The 12,831-nt window shown below is 48.1% G+C and overlaps 1 protein-coding gene across 1 annotated transcript in view; it reads left to right on the top strand.

Annotated features, from left to right (window-relative positions):
* Positions 1–12,831, top strand: part of LOC147717868 (uncharacterized) — a 198,729-nt gene that overhangs the window by 130,118 nt on the left and 55,780 nt on the right. The window contains exon 5 of the mRNA XM_086919889.1: positions 9,969–10,117. Coding sequence (XP_086776015.1) covers positions 9,969–10,117 — 149 coding nt within the window. The remainder of the gene's footprint in view (positions 1–9,968; positions 10,118–12,831) is intronic.

Genomic DNA, 12,831 nt, shown 5'->3' with positions numbered 1-12,831 from the left:
CTTGATTCCGTTCTGGGAAGGACATGGCTTTTGTAGTTCAGACTGGACTGTTCTCATGGGGCACAGGGTCAGAGCTGATTTGCATATCGCCATTGTCTAACCCAGGGTGGTGTGGAGTGCAAAAAAACAATGGATTTGGGCCCCGATCTTTGGACTGGGGTGAATGTGTGACATTGATCCACATTCGGTCCATCACCTGTTTTGTTTGCATAGGATAATTTATTGGCACAGGTAAACAGTGCCAATATATATACGTATATATATATATATATTCTTTCCCTTTTGGTTGCGAGAGCTCGGGGCAGAGCCACTGCCGCTTTCTATTTTCTTGCCTGTTTTCACTGAGCCCAGTGTAAACAAAAAGGAGGTCGCACTCTCGCAGGTGAGTTCCAATTATGTTTTTATTCTTCAGTCATTTGTTCAGCAGGTGAACTGTATATATATATTTACATTCACGCTCCATCGCCACTCTCACAACGGGGCACTCTCCGGCGGGTGCGGTATGCGGTAGTGGAATACCGCTAAATATAAAGCTCATATTCTGCATAATGTTGCAAAATTAACCGCACTCACAGGGGAACGCCTTGGTAAACTTCTTTATTGCAGGTTGAACAGACGCGTTTCTGCGTCAAGCCTTCTTCGGTGTTCATGACATCAGGTAGTTGGTATGTAACTGCGAATGCGGTTAATTTTGCAACATTACCCAGAATATGGAAATTAGGTCCTAACTATAACTACCTACTGCCAACTGCCAGTAGGTAATATATATGCCTCGATAACCGAGGCATAAGAAAACAGAAAAACAAATGCAAAAAACAAGAAAAGGGAGCAGGGTAGAAACACCCTGACCCACTAGGCCTGTTCAGGGGGTCCCACAAAGACCCCCAGGGCCCAAAAAAGCATTGTTTCTTTTTATCTTTTTAAAATCGGCCTGGAGGTACCTGGTGGGCTAGTTGGACCCCAGGGTCCCTCAGGATTCAAGGTGACTTAATCCGCCAACTTAAAACATGCCAGGGGCCGCGTTTGCAGAGTGGTGGTGAAAGGGGGCACGGCCTTTGTCTACCTCCCACCAATCCCACTGCGTGGGGCTTACTGGAAGCTAAAGGTAGGCTAGTTGGCCCCTAAAGGATCCCCAGCTGTGAAGGGTACTTCAAACCACATCCAAGGAGCACATGTGTAGAGTGGTGGGCAAAGTGGGTGCGGCCTTGTGGGAGTACTTAACAGTGCTGCTGGTGTATGGGACTGACTGGAGGCAATAGTTTGGGAAATTGGCGCCCAAGGATGTCCTTGGGGGCCAACTACCCCTCGTTACCTCCACTAAGTCCCACACAGTGGGATTGCTAAGGCGTCTTCGGAGGCCATGGCCCCTTTTCTCTACCACTGTGCAAACGTACCTCGTGGCAGACTACAGGATGGGGGATGAAGTCCCATTTAGTCCTGAGGGAGTTTGGGCCAAGAATCCCTCCTGGTACCTCCTGTAAGTCCTACGCACCAGAATTCCTGAGCGTTGGTCGGACGCCCAGCACCATTTCTCCACCACTCTGCAAACGCAACTACTAGTTAAAGTAGCATATTTCTGCACCTCTGATTTAGAGGTAGTTTTAATCCTCTTGCCCTATTATGTACTAGGGCCTTACAGAGGAGGTCATGCTAATTATAGGGGTACCCCAACACATATTGATGTCATCAGTGATGTCATTTGAGATGTCATCAGTGATCTCATCAGTGATGCCACTCACCATGTCATGAGTGATGTAATATATGACGTGAACCCACAATGCACTGCTGATGACAAGTTATAGTTAGCTGAACTAACTATAACAGGGGAATTTCTCTGGTTTTGTACAAGTTAAATGTTCAACTAACTATAAAGTCCCTGAAACCTATATATCAAAGCTCCAAGGTTCCCACCTGTTGGAGACTCACTCTGACAACCACTGCAGCACTGTAGTTATGTGCCGATCACGGAGTCTCAATGTGGAGGCATCCATGGAGGAGTGACCAGCCAGATGTACGTGTGGAAGCCCATTGGTGGGCTTGAAACAGCTCAGACAGCGGCACATAACTGAAGCACACACTACAAGACCCACAAACCAACGTGGACACATTCGAGTTGCCCATTGGAGGGCTCATATTTTTAAGTGGGAGGTATGGCCTCTATGCCAAAATGACTGTTGCGCCGCTGAAGGGTGCAATGAGAATGAAATGCATCCAGCGTGAATCGACAGGCATGCTGTAAACTGGATCCGGCTTTTACCTCATGAAGGTTTCTGCAGAGGATGTCAGAGTGCGTCTCCAGTTAGCTTCCTGTCGAATTTGGTGTAAATCTGTTCCGTAGATTTTGCAGTAGCACTGCCTGAAAAATTCTATGGAAAAGGCATGGGAATTTTGTGTATTGGCCGTGACCCCCATTTTTTCTTGACTCTAGCTTGACAGATCTTGAAACTATCTCTCTCTCTCCATATCTCTCTCTCTCTCACTCTCTCTCTCTCTCTCTCTCTCTCTCTCTCTCTCTCAATCTCTTTCTCAATCTCTTTCTCAGCTGCTTGGGTGTTTATGAAAATGGGTTCTGGTTCTATTATTAAACAAAGAATTGCTACATTTATAAGTTGCATACTGTTAAGGAGGCCCCAGGGCTGGGTAAGTGCGGGTGTTTTACTGAGGAACAATGAGGGGTTTGAGAACCCCACCAGCAGCTGTGATGTAAATTGCTCAGCTCCAAGCAGCAGATGAAAACTATCACTGCAGGGACAGAACACTTGACACACAACCTCCTACACAAGCTTAGGAGTCAGGATACTCCATCGGATAGGGATATGACACTTACACTCATGATCTCACACAGTCCACATCACATGTCCCACACCAGGCTAGGAGTCAGGATGATCTAACTGAAAGGGAGAGGACACTCACACATTTGATGTCACATAGTCCACATGACTGACAATGTCCCACACCCGGCTAAGAGTCAGGATGCTCTAACTGAAAGGGATGGGACATGCACACACATGAAATCACACAGTCCATATGACTCACAGCATCCCACACTGGGCTAGGAGTCAGGATGCTCTGACTGAGAGGGATAGGACGCTTACACTTATGATATTACACCGTCCACATGACTTATAACATCCCACACGAGGATAGGAGTCTGTATACTCTAATGGATAGGGATAGGGCACGCACACCTCTGATATCACACAGTCCACATGTCTCACAACATCCCAAACTGGGCTAGAAGTCAGAATGCTATAACAGAAAGGGATAGCACCCTAACATGTATAATATCACACAGTCTACATGACTCACAACGTCCTACACAATCCTAGGAGACAGGATACTCCAACAGATAAGGATAGGACAAGAACACTTATGATATCACACAGCTCACGTGACTCACATAGTCCTACACAAACCTAGGAGTCAGAAAACTATAATAGATAGGGATAGGACACACACACTTGTCAGATCAGGTATAGGAAATGCAAATATCTGATTTCACAAAGTCCACATGACTCACAATGTCCCACACTGGGCTAGGAGTCAGAATGCTCTAGCAGAAAGGGATAGCACCCTAACACGTATGATATCACACAATCCACGTGACTGACAACATCCCACACAATTCTAGGTGTCAGGATACTTCAACAGATAGGGATAGGAGACACATACTCATGATATCACACCCCACATGGCTCACAACATCCTACAAAAGCCTAGGAGTCAGGGTACCCCAACAGATTGGGATAGGACACACATACCATGATATCACACAGTCCACGTGACTCACAACATCCCACACCAGGAAAGGAGTCAGTATGCTTTAACTGAAAGGGATAGGACACTCACACGTATTATGTCACATAGTCCATGTGAGGCTAGGAGTCAGGTGCTCAAACTGAAAGGGATGGGACACGCACACACATGATAACACACAGTCCACGTGACTCACAGAATCCCACACCAGGCTAGGAGTCAGGATGCTCTAACTGAAAGGGATAGGACCCTTACACATATGTTATTACACCGTCACCGTGACTTAGAACATCCCAGACCAGGATAGGAGTCAGGATACTGCAACAGATATGAAACTCACACATATGATATCATACAGTCCACATGACTCACACAGTTCCACATAGGGCTAGGAGTCAGGATGCTCCAACAGATAGGGATAGGACGCGCACCCGTCTGATATCACACAGTCCACGTGACTCACAACGTCCCACACCAGGCTAGGAGTCAGGATACACTAATGGGTATGGATAGGACAATAACACGTCTGATACCACACAGTCCACGTGACTCACAATGTCCCAAACAGGGCTAGGAGTCAGAATGCTCTTACAGAAAGGGATAGCACCCTAACATGTATAATATCACACAGTCTACATGACTCACAACGTCCTACACAATCCTAGGAGACAGGATACTCCAACAGATAAGGATAGGACAAGAACACTCATGCTATCACACAGCTCACGTGACTCACCTAGTCCTACACAAACCTAGGAGTCAGAAAACTACAATAGATAGGGATAGGACACACACTTGTCAGATCACACAGTCCACGTGACTCACAACATCCCACAAAGGGCTAGGAGTCAGGATGCTCCAACGTATAGGTATAGGAAATGCAAATATCTGATATCACAAAGTCCACATGAATCACAATGTCCCACACTGGGCTAGGAGTCAGAATGCTCTAGCAGAAAGGGATAGCACCCTAACACGTATGATATCACACAATCCACGTGACTGACAACATCCCACACAATTCTAGGTGTCAGGATACTCCAACAGATAGGGATAGGAGACACATACTCATGATATCACACCCCACATGGCTCACAACATCCTACAAAAGCCTAGGAGTCAGGGTACCCCAACAGATTGGGATAGGACACACATACCATGATATCACACAGTCCACATGACTCACAACATCCCACACCAGGATAGGAGTCAGTATGCTTTAACTGAAAGGGATAGAACACTCACACGTATTATGCCACATAGTCCATGTGAGGCTAGGAGCCAGGTGCTCTAACTGAAAGGGATGGGACACGCACACACATGATAACACACAGTCCACGTGACTCACAGAATCCCACACCAGGCTAGGAGTCAGGATGCTCTAACTGAAAGGGATAGGACCCTTACACATATGTTATTACACCATCACCGTGACTTAGAACATCCCAGACCAGGATAGGAGTCAGGATACTGCAACAGATATGAAACTCACACATATGATATCACACAGTCCACATGACTCACAATGTTCCACACAGGGCTAGGAGTCAGGATGCTCCAACAGATAGGAATAGGACGCGCACACGTCTGATATCACACAGTCCACGTGACTCACAACGTCCCACACCAGGCTAGGAGTCAGAATACACTAATGGGTATGGATAGGACAATAACACGTCTGATACCACACAGTCCACGTGGCTCACAATGTCCCAAACAGGGGTAGGAGTCAGAATGCTCTTACTGAAAGGGATAGCACCCTAACACCGTATGATATCACACAGTCCACGTGACTCACAACTTCCTACACAACCCTAGGAGTCAGGAGACTCCAACAGATAGGTATAGGACATGCACACTCATGATAGCACACAGCCCATGTGACTTACAATGTCCTACACAAGCCTAGGAGTCAAGATACTCCAAAAGATAGGGATAGGACACACACTCTTGATTTCACACAGTCCACATGCCTAACAACGTCCCACAAAGTGCTAGGAGTCAGGATGCTCCAACGTATAGGGATAGGCACATGCACATGTCTGATATCACACAGTCCACGTGGCTCACAACATCCCATCCAGGCTCGGGTCAGGATGCTCTAACTGAAAGGGACAGGACCCTAACACGTATGATATCACAAAGTCCCTGTGACTCACAATGTCCTACACAATCCTAGGAGTCGGGATACTTCAATAGATATGGATAGGAGACGCACACTCGTGATATCAAACAGCCCACATGACTTACAAAGTCCAACACACGCCTAGGAGTCAGGATACTCCAACAGATAGGGACAGGACACTTACACGTATGATATCACACAGTCCACGTGATTCACAACATCCCGCACCGGGCCAGGAGTCAAGATGCTCTAATAGTTAAGGGTAGCACCCTTACACATATGATATCACATAGTCCACGTGACTCACAGTGTCCAACACCGGGCTAGGGGTCAAGATGCTCTAACGGATAGGGATAGGACCCTTACACGTATGATATCACATAGTCCACATGACTCACAATATCGCACACCGGGATAGGAGTCAAGATGCTCTAATGGATATGGGTAGCACCCTTACACATATGATATTACTTTTCCACATGACTCACTGTGTCCAACACCGTGCTAGGAGTCAAGATGCTCTAACGGATAGGACCCTTACACGTATGATATCACATAGTCCACATGATTCACAATGTCCCACACTGGGATAGGAGTCAGGATGCTCTAACTGAAAGGGAGAACACCCTTACACGTATGATATCACACAGTCTATGTGACTCACAAAGTCCCACACCAGGCTAGAAATTTGGATACTCCAACAGAAAGGACACTCACACATTTGATATCACACAGTCCACATGACTCAGAACATCCCACATAGGGCTCGGAGTCAGGATGCTCTAACTGAAAGCGATAGTGCCCTTACACATATAACATCACACAGTCCACGTGACTCAGGACATTCTAAACAATCCTAGGAGTCAGGATACTCCAACAAATAGGGATGGGACAGGCACACTCATGATATCACACAGTCCATGTGACTCAAAACGTTCCACACAAGCCTAGGAGACAGGACACTCCAACATATCGGGATAGGACATGCACACTCATTATATCACACAGTCCACATGACTCACAACGTCCCGTAACGGGCTAGGAGTCTGAATTTGCTAACTGAAAGGGATAGGACCCTGACACGTATGATATTACACAGTCCATGTGACTCACAACATCCTAAATAATCCTAGGAGTTAGGATACGCCAACAGATAGGGATAGGAGACGCACATTCATGATATCACACAGATCACATGACTCACAACATCCTACACAAGCCAAGGAGTCAGGATACTCCAAAGGATAGGATAGGACACAAACATTCATGACGTCGCACAGTCCATGTGACTCACAATGTTCCACACCGGGATTGGAATCAGGATGCTCCAATATATAGTGATAGAACAACCACACATATGATATCACACAGTCCACATGACTCACAACTTCCCACACCAGGCTAGGAGTCAGAATAATTTAACGTATAGGGATAGGACACGCACACGTATGATATCACAAAAGCCCATGTCGCTCACAATGTCCCACACCGGGCTAGGAGTCAGGATGCTCTAACGGAAAAGGATAGGACACGTGCACGAATGATATTACACAGTCCATGTGATTCACAATGCCTCACACCAGGCTAGGAATCAAGATGCTCTAACGGATTGAGATAGCACCCTTACAAGTATGATATCACACAGTAAACGTGACTCACAACGTCCCACACCGTGCTAGGAGTCAAGATGCTCAAATGGATAGGGAAAGGAACCTTACACGTATGATATCACATAGTCCACATGACTCAAAATGTCCCACATCGGGCTAGGAGTCAGGTTACTCCAACGGATAGGACACTCACACATATGATATTGCACAGTCCACGTCACTCACAACATTCTAAACAATACTAGCATTCAGGATACTCCACAGATAGGGATAGGACAAGCACACTCATGATATCACACAGCCCATGTGACTCACAACGTCCTACGCAAGTCTCAGAGTCAAAGGACTCCAACGATAGGGATAGTACACTCACAAATATGATAGCACACCGTACACGTGACTCACAATTTCCCACTCCATGCTAGGAGTCAGGATACTCTAACGGAAAGGGATAGGATACTTACACATTTGATGTCACATAGTCCACATGACTGACAATGTCCCACACCCGGCTAAGAGTCAGGATGCTCTAACTGAAAGGGATGGGACATGCACACACATGAAATCACACAGTCCACGTGAGTCAGAATGTCTCACACCAGGTTAGGAGTCAGGATTCACCAACGGATAGGGATAGGACCCTTACACGTATGATATCAGACAGTCTACCTGATTCACAACATCCCACTCCGGGCTAGGAGTCAAGATTCTCTAACAGATAGGGACAAATGCAAAAACAACAGTCGATGGACAGAATGCAGAACAATGAGATCTGGGCCTAAATTCATCATTTGTTTGCTCACCACACCACCCCAGTTCAGACATGGCCATATGCAAAACAGCCTTGACCCTGTGCCTCAAAGGAACAGTCCAGCCCAAACTTCCAATCCATGTCTTCCTTTGACTGGAATCAAGCATCCTAGGACCGGTTTCTGGCTATCAGCCGTCTTCAGCCACGATAGCTTGACTCCAGTGGCGTGGAGAGCACGGGACTCACGTCTGAGCATACCTGTACCACTCTGGGTGACAAATGCAAAAACAACAGTTGATGGACAGAATGCAGAACAATGTCATACATTCACCCCAGTGTAGAGATCTGGGCCTAAATCCATAGTTTATTTGCTCACCACACCACCCCAGTTCAGACATGGCCATATGCAAATCAGCCTTGACCCTGTGCCTCATGGGAACAGTCCAGCCCAAACTGCCAAGCCATGTCTTCCCTGGACCGGAATCAAGCATCCTAGGACCGGTTTCTGGCTATCAGCCGTCTTCAGCCAGGATAGCTTGAATCCAGTGGCGTAGTGAGCACGTCTGGGCATACCCTTCCCACATAGGGTGAACACAAAACACACAAGATGATGGAAGGAATGTTGCACATTGACAAAACATTCACCCCAGTCACAGATCTGGGCTTAATCCATCGTTATCTTGCTCACCAGATAGGGATAGCACCCTCACACGTATGATATCACACTGTCCATGTAACTCACAACGTCCCACACCGGGCTAGGAGTCAAGATGCTCTAATGGATAGGGATAGGACCCTTACACATGTGATATCACACAGTCCACATGACTCACAATGTCCCACAATGGACTAGGATTCAGGATGCTCTAACTGAAAGGGATAGGACCCTTACAAATATGATATCACACAGTCCAAGTGACTCAAAAAGTCCCACACCAGGCTAGGAGTCAGGATACTCTAACGGATGGGAACCTTAACTGTATGATATCACACAGTACACAGGACTCACAATGTCCAACACCAGGCTAGGAGTCAGGATACCCCAACGGACAGGGATAGGATCCTCACACATATGATATCACAGAGTCCACATGACTCAGAATGTCCTACACCAGGCTAGAAGTCAGGATACTCTAAAAGATAGGAATAGGACATGCACACGTATGATATCAAATAGTCCACATGACTCACAATGTCCCACACTGGGCTAGGAGTCAGGATACTCGAAAGGATAGGGATAGGACATGCAAATGTACGATAGCACACAGTCCATGTGACTCACAGCACCCCTCACTGGGCTAGGAGTCAGTATACTCCCACAGATAGGGATAGGACACTCACACATATGATATCACACAGTCCACGTGACTCACAACGTCCCACACCATGCTAGGAGTCAGGATACTCTAACGGAAATGGATAGGATCCTTACACATATGATATCACACAGTCCACGGGATTCACATCATCCCACACCAGGCTCAGAGTCAAGATGCTCTAACAGATAAGGGATAAGACACGCCCACCTATGAGATCACACAGTCCAAGTCACTCAAAACGTCCCACACCATGTTAGGAGTCAAGATGCTCCTATCGATAGGGATAGGAGCCTCATGCCATTCACATGAATCACAACATCCACCACCAGGCAAGGAGAGACAACAGGCTACCCCAGGAATGCCCTAAAAGGGAGCAGTCATTCACCAGTCTTTGTTTTCACATGCAGGTGCGTGCTCATCAATTTTCTAGAGCAGAAGGGAACAATTTCCTTCGACTGTGGAGGGATGGCAGGGCGCTATGTCACGATCAGTAGTGCAACAGTGTATCAATATCTGATCCTTTGTGAGGTACAAGTCTTCGCGGCACCCAAACCAGGTAAGTCCTACACTGCATGAGGGAGGGATGTTCACTATCTGTAATGATGGGCTATGGTGAAGAGGAGCGGGGTGCAATCACATCAGATCCAATTGGTCAACTCAAAACTGCAAGAGGCCAGACATCACTTCCTATGCCCTCTGCCCATTCCGTCTGAGAGGCCCTGCCCCACTCCCAGGTCAGAGGCCCTGTTACATTTCATTGTACAGCTGAATGGACTTGCCTTGCCTGTCCTTCCACCTCTATGTCCTAACTGAAACCTGGCCTCACTTCCTATAACTATTGTCCCCGTACCCCCCATTTGAGAGCCGCTACTTTACTCCCATTGGCTTGGTACCTCTTTCATTGTCATTGCTAAATCTCTTTGCCTCTCAGCTCATTATAGCTCTTCCTTTTAGCTGTGGGGACTGGCTAAACTCCTTCTGCCTACTGCTCCTCTTCGCTTCAAGACAAAATTTCACTTCTCGTACACTCTCACCATCTCAGGTAATAGACCATGCCTCACCTATCATTTAAGTGCCCATCTGAAGGGTCTGCCTCCCCTGCCATTCTACCTCCACATGATAGTTTAAGGGCCCTGCCTAGCTTGTTTTTCGACCTCCACCTCCTAGGTAAACACCTTCCTCACTTCTCCAACTACATTTACCTTCCAGCTAAAATGGCCTGCCTCACTTCTTCATCTACCACTACCCCAGCTGAGAGCCCATGCCTCACTTCTTAATCTACCTCTACCATCAGCTGAGGGGCCCTGTCTCACTTCCTCATCCACCCCAGCTGAGAGGCCCTGCCTAACTTCTTCATTTACCACTACCCCAGCAGATGGGCGCTGCCTCCTTCGTTCACCTACACCTACCCCCAGCTGAGAGGCCCTGTCTCACTTCATCATCTACCTCTACCCTGGCTGTGAGGCCCTGCCTCACTTCTTAATCTACTTCTACCCCGGTTGAGAGGCCCTGCCTCACTTCTTCTTCTACCTCTACCCCCAGCTGAGAGGCCCTGCCTCACTTCTTCTTCTACCTCTACCCCCAGCTGAGAGGCACTGTTTCACTTCTTCATCTACGTCTACCCCCAGCTGAGAGGCCCTGCCTTACTTCTTGATCTACCTCTATTCCCAGCTGAAAGGCCCTGCCTCACTTCTTCATCTACCTCTACCCCCAGCTGAGAAACCCTGCCTCACTTCTTCCTCTACCTCTACTCCCAGCTGAGAAACCCTGTCTCACTTCATCTACCTCTACCACAGCTGATAGGCCCTGCGCACTTCTTCATCTACCTCTACTCCCAGCTGAGAGGCCCTGTCTCACTTCATCATCTACCTCTACCCTGGTTGAGAGGCCCTGCCTCACTTCTTAATCTACTTCTACCCAGGCTGAGAGGCCCTGCCTCACTTCTTAATCTACCTCTACCCCGGTTGAGAGGCCCTGCTTTATGTCTTAATCTACCACTACCCCAGCTGAGAGGCCATGCCTCACCTCTTAATCTATCTCTACCCTGGCTGAGAGGCTGCACCTCCCTTCTTAATCTACCTATACCCCAGCTGAGAGGCCCTGCCTCACTTCTTCGTCTACTTTTACCCCGGTTGAGAGGCCCTGCCCCACTTCTTCATCTACCTCAAACCCCAGCTGAGAGGCCCGGCCTCACTTCTTCTTCTACCTCTACCCCCAGCTGAGAGGCCCTGCCTCACTTCTTCTTCTACCTCTACCCCGGCAGAGAGGCCCTGCCTCAATTCTTCATGTACCTCTACCCCGGCCGAAAGTTCCTGCCTCACATCATCACCTACCTCTACCCTAGCTGAGATGCCCTGCCTCACTTCTTCATCTATTTCTACCCCAGCTGACAAGCCCTGCCTCACTTCTTCGTCTACCTCTACACCCAGCTGACATGCCCTGCTCACTTCTTAATCTACCTCTACTCCAGCTGAGAGGCCCTGCCTCACTTCTTCATCTACCTCTACCCCCAGCTGAGAGGCCCTGTCTCACTTCATCATTTACCTCTACCCTGGCTGTGAGGCCCTGCCTCACTTCTTAATCTACTTCTACCCCCAGCTGAGAGGCCCTGCCTCACTTCTTGTACCTCTACCACGGCTGAGAGGCCCTGCCTCACTTCTTCTTCTACGTCTACCCCGGCAGAGAGGCCCTGCCTCAATTCTTCATGTACCTCTACCCCGGCTGAGAGACCCTCCCTCACTTCTTAATCCACCCCTACTCGGCTGAGAGGCTCTGCCTCACCTCTTAATCTACTTCTACCCCCAGCTGAGAGGACCAGCCTCACTTCTTAATCTACCTCTACCCCCAGCTGAGAGGCCCTGTCTCACTTCATCATCTACCTCTCCACTGGCTATGAGGCCGTGCCTCACTTCTTCATCTACCTCTACACCCAGCTGATAGGCCCTGCCTCACTTCTTCATCTACCTCTACCCCTACTGTGAGGCCCTGTCTTACGTCTTCATCTACCTCTACTGCCAGCTGAAAAACCCTTCCTCACTTCTTCATCTACCTCTACCCCGGTTGAGAGGCCCTTCCTCACTTCATCATCTATCTCTACCCCCAGCAGACAGGCCCTGCCTTAGTTCTTCTTCTACCTCTACCCCAGATGAGAGGCCCGTCCTCAGATCCCAATTTATCTCTACTAACAGGTGTGAAGCCCTGTCTCAGTTTCCATTCTATCTCTGTTCCTCAGCTGAGAGGCCGTGCTACAGTTCTTCCTCTGTCTTAGTT

The sequence above is a fragment of the Lissotriton vulgaris genome, chromosome 5, assembly GCF_964263255.1.
Source record: "Lissotriton vulgaris chromosome 5, aLisVul1.2, whole genome shotgun sequence".
NCBI classification, from domain to species: Eukaryota; Metazoa; Chordata; class Amphibia; order Caudata; family Salamandridae; genus Lissotriton; species Lissotriton vulgaris.
This window is presented reverse-complemented; position numbering and strand designations above follow the sequence as displayed.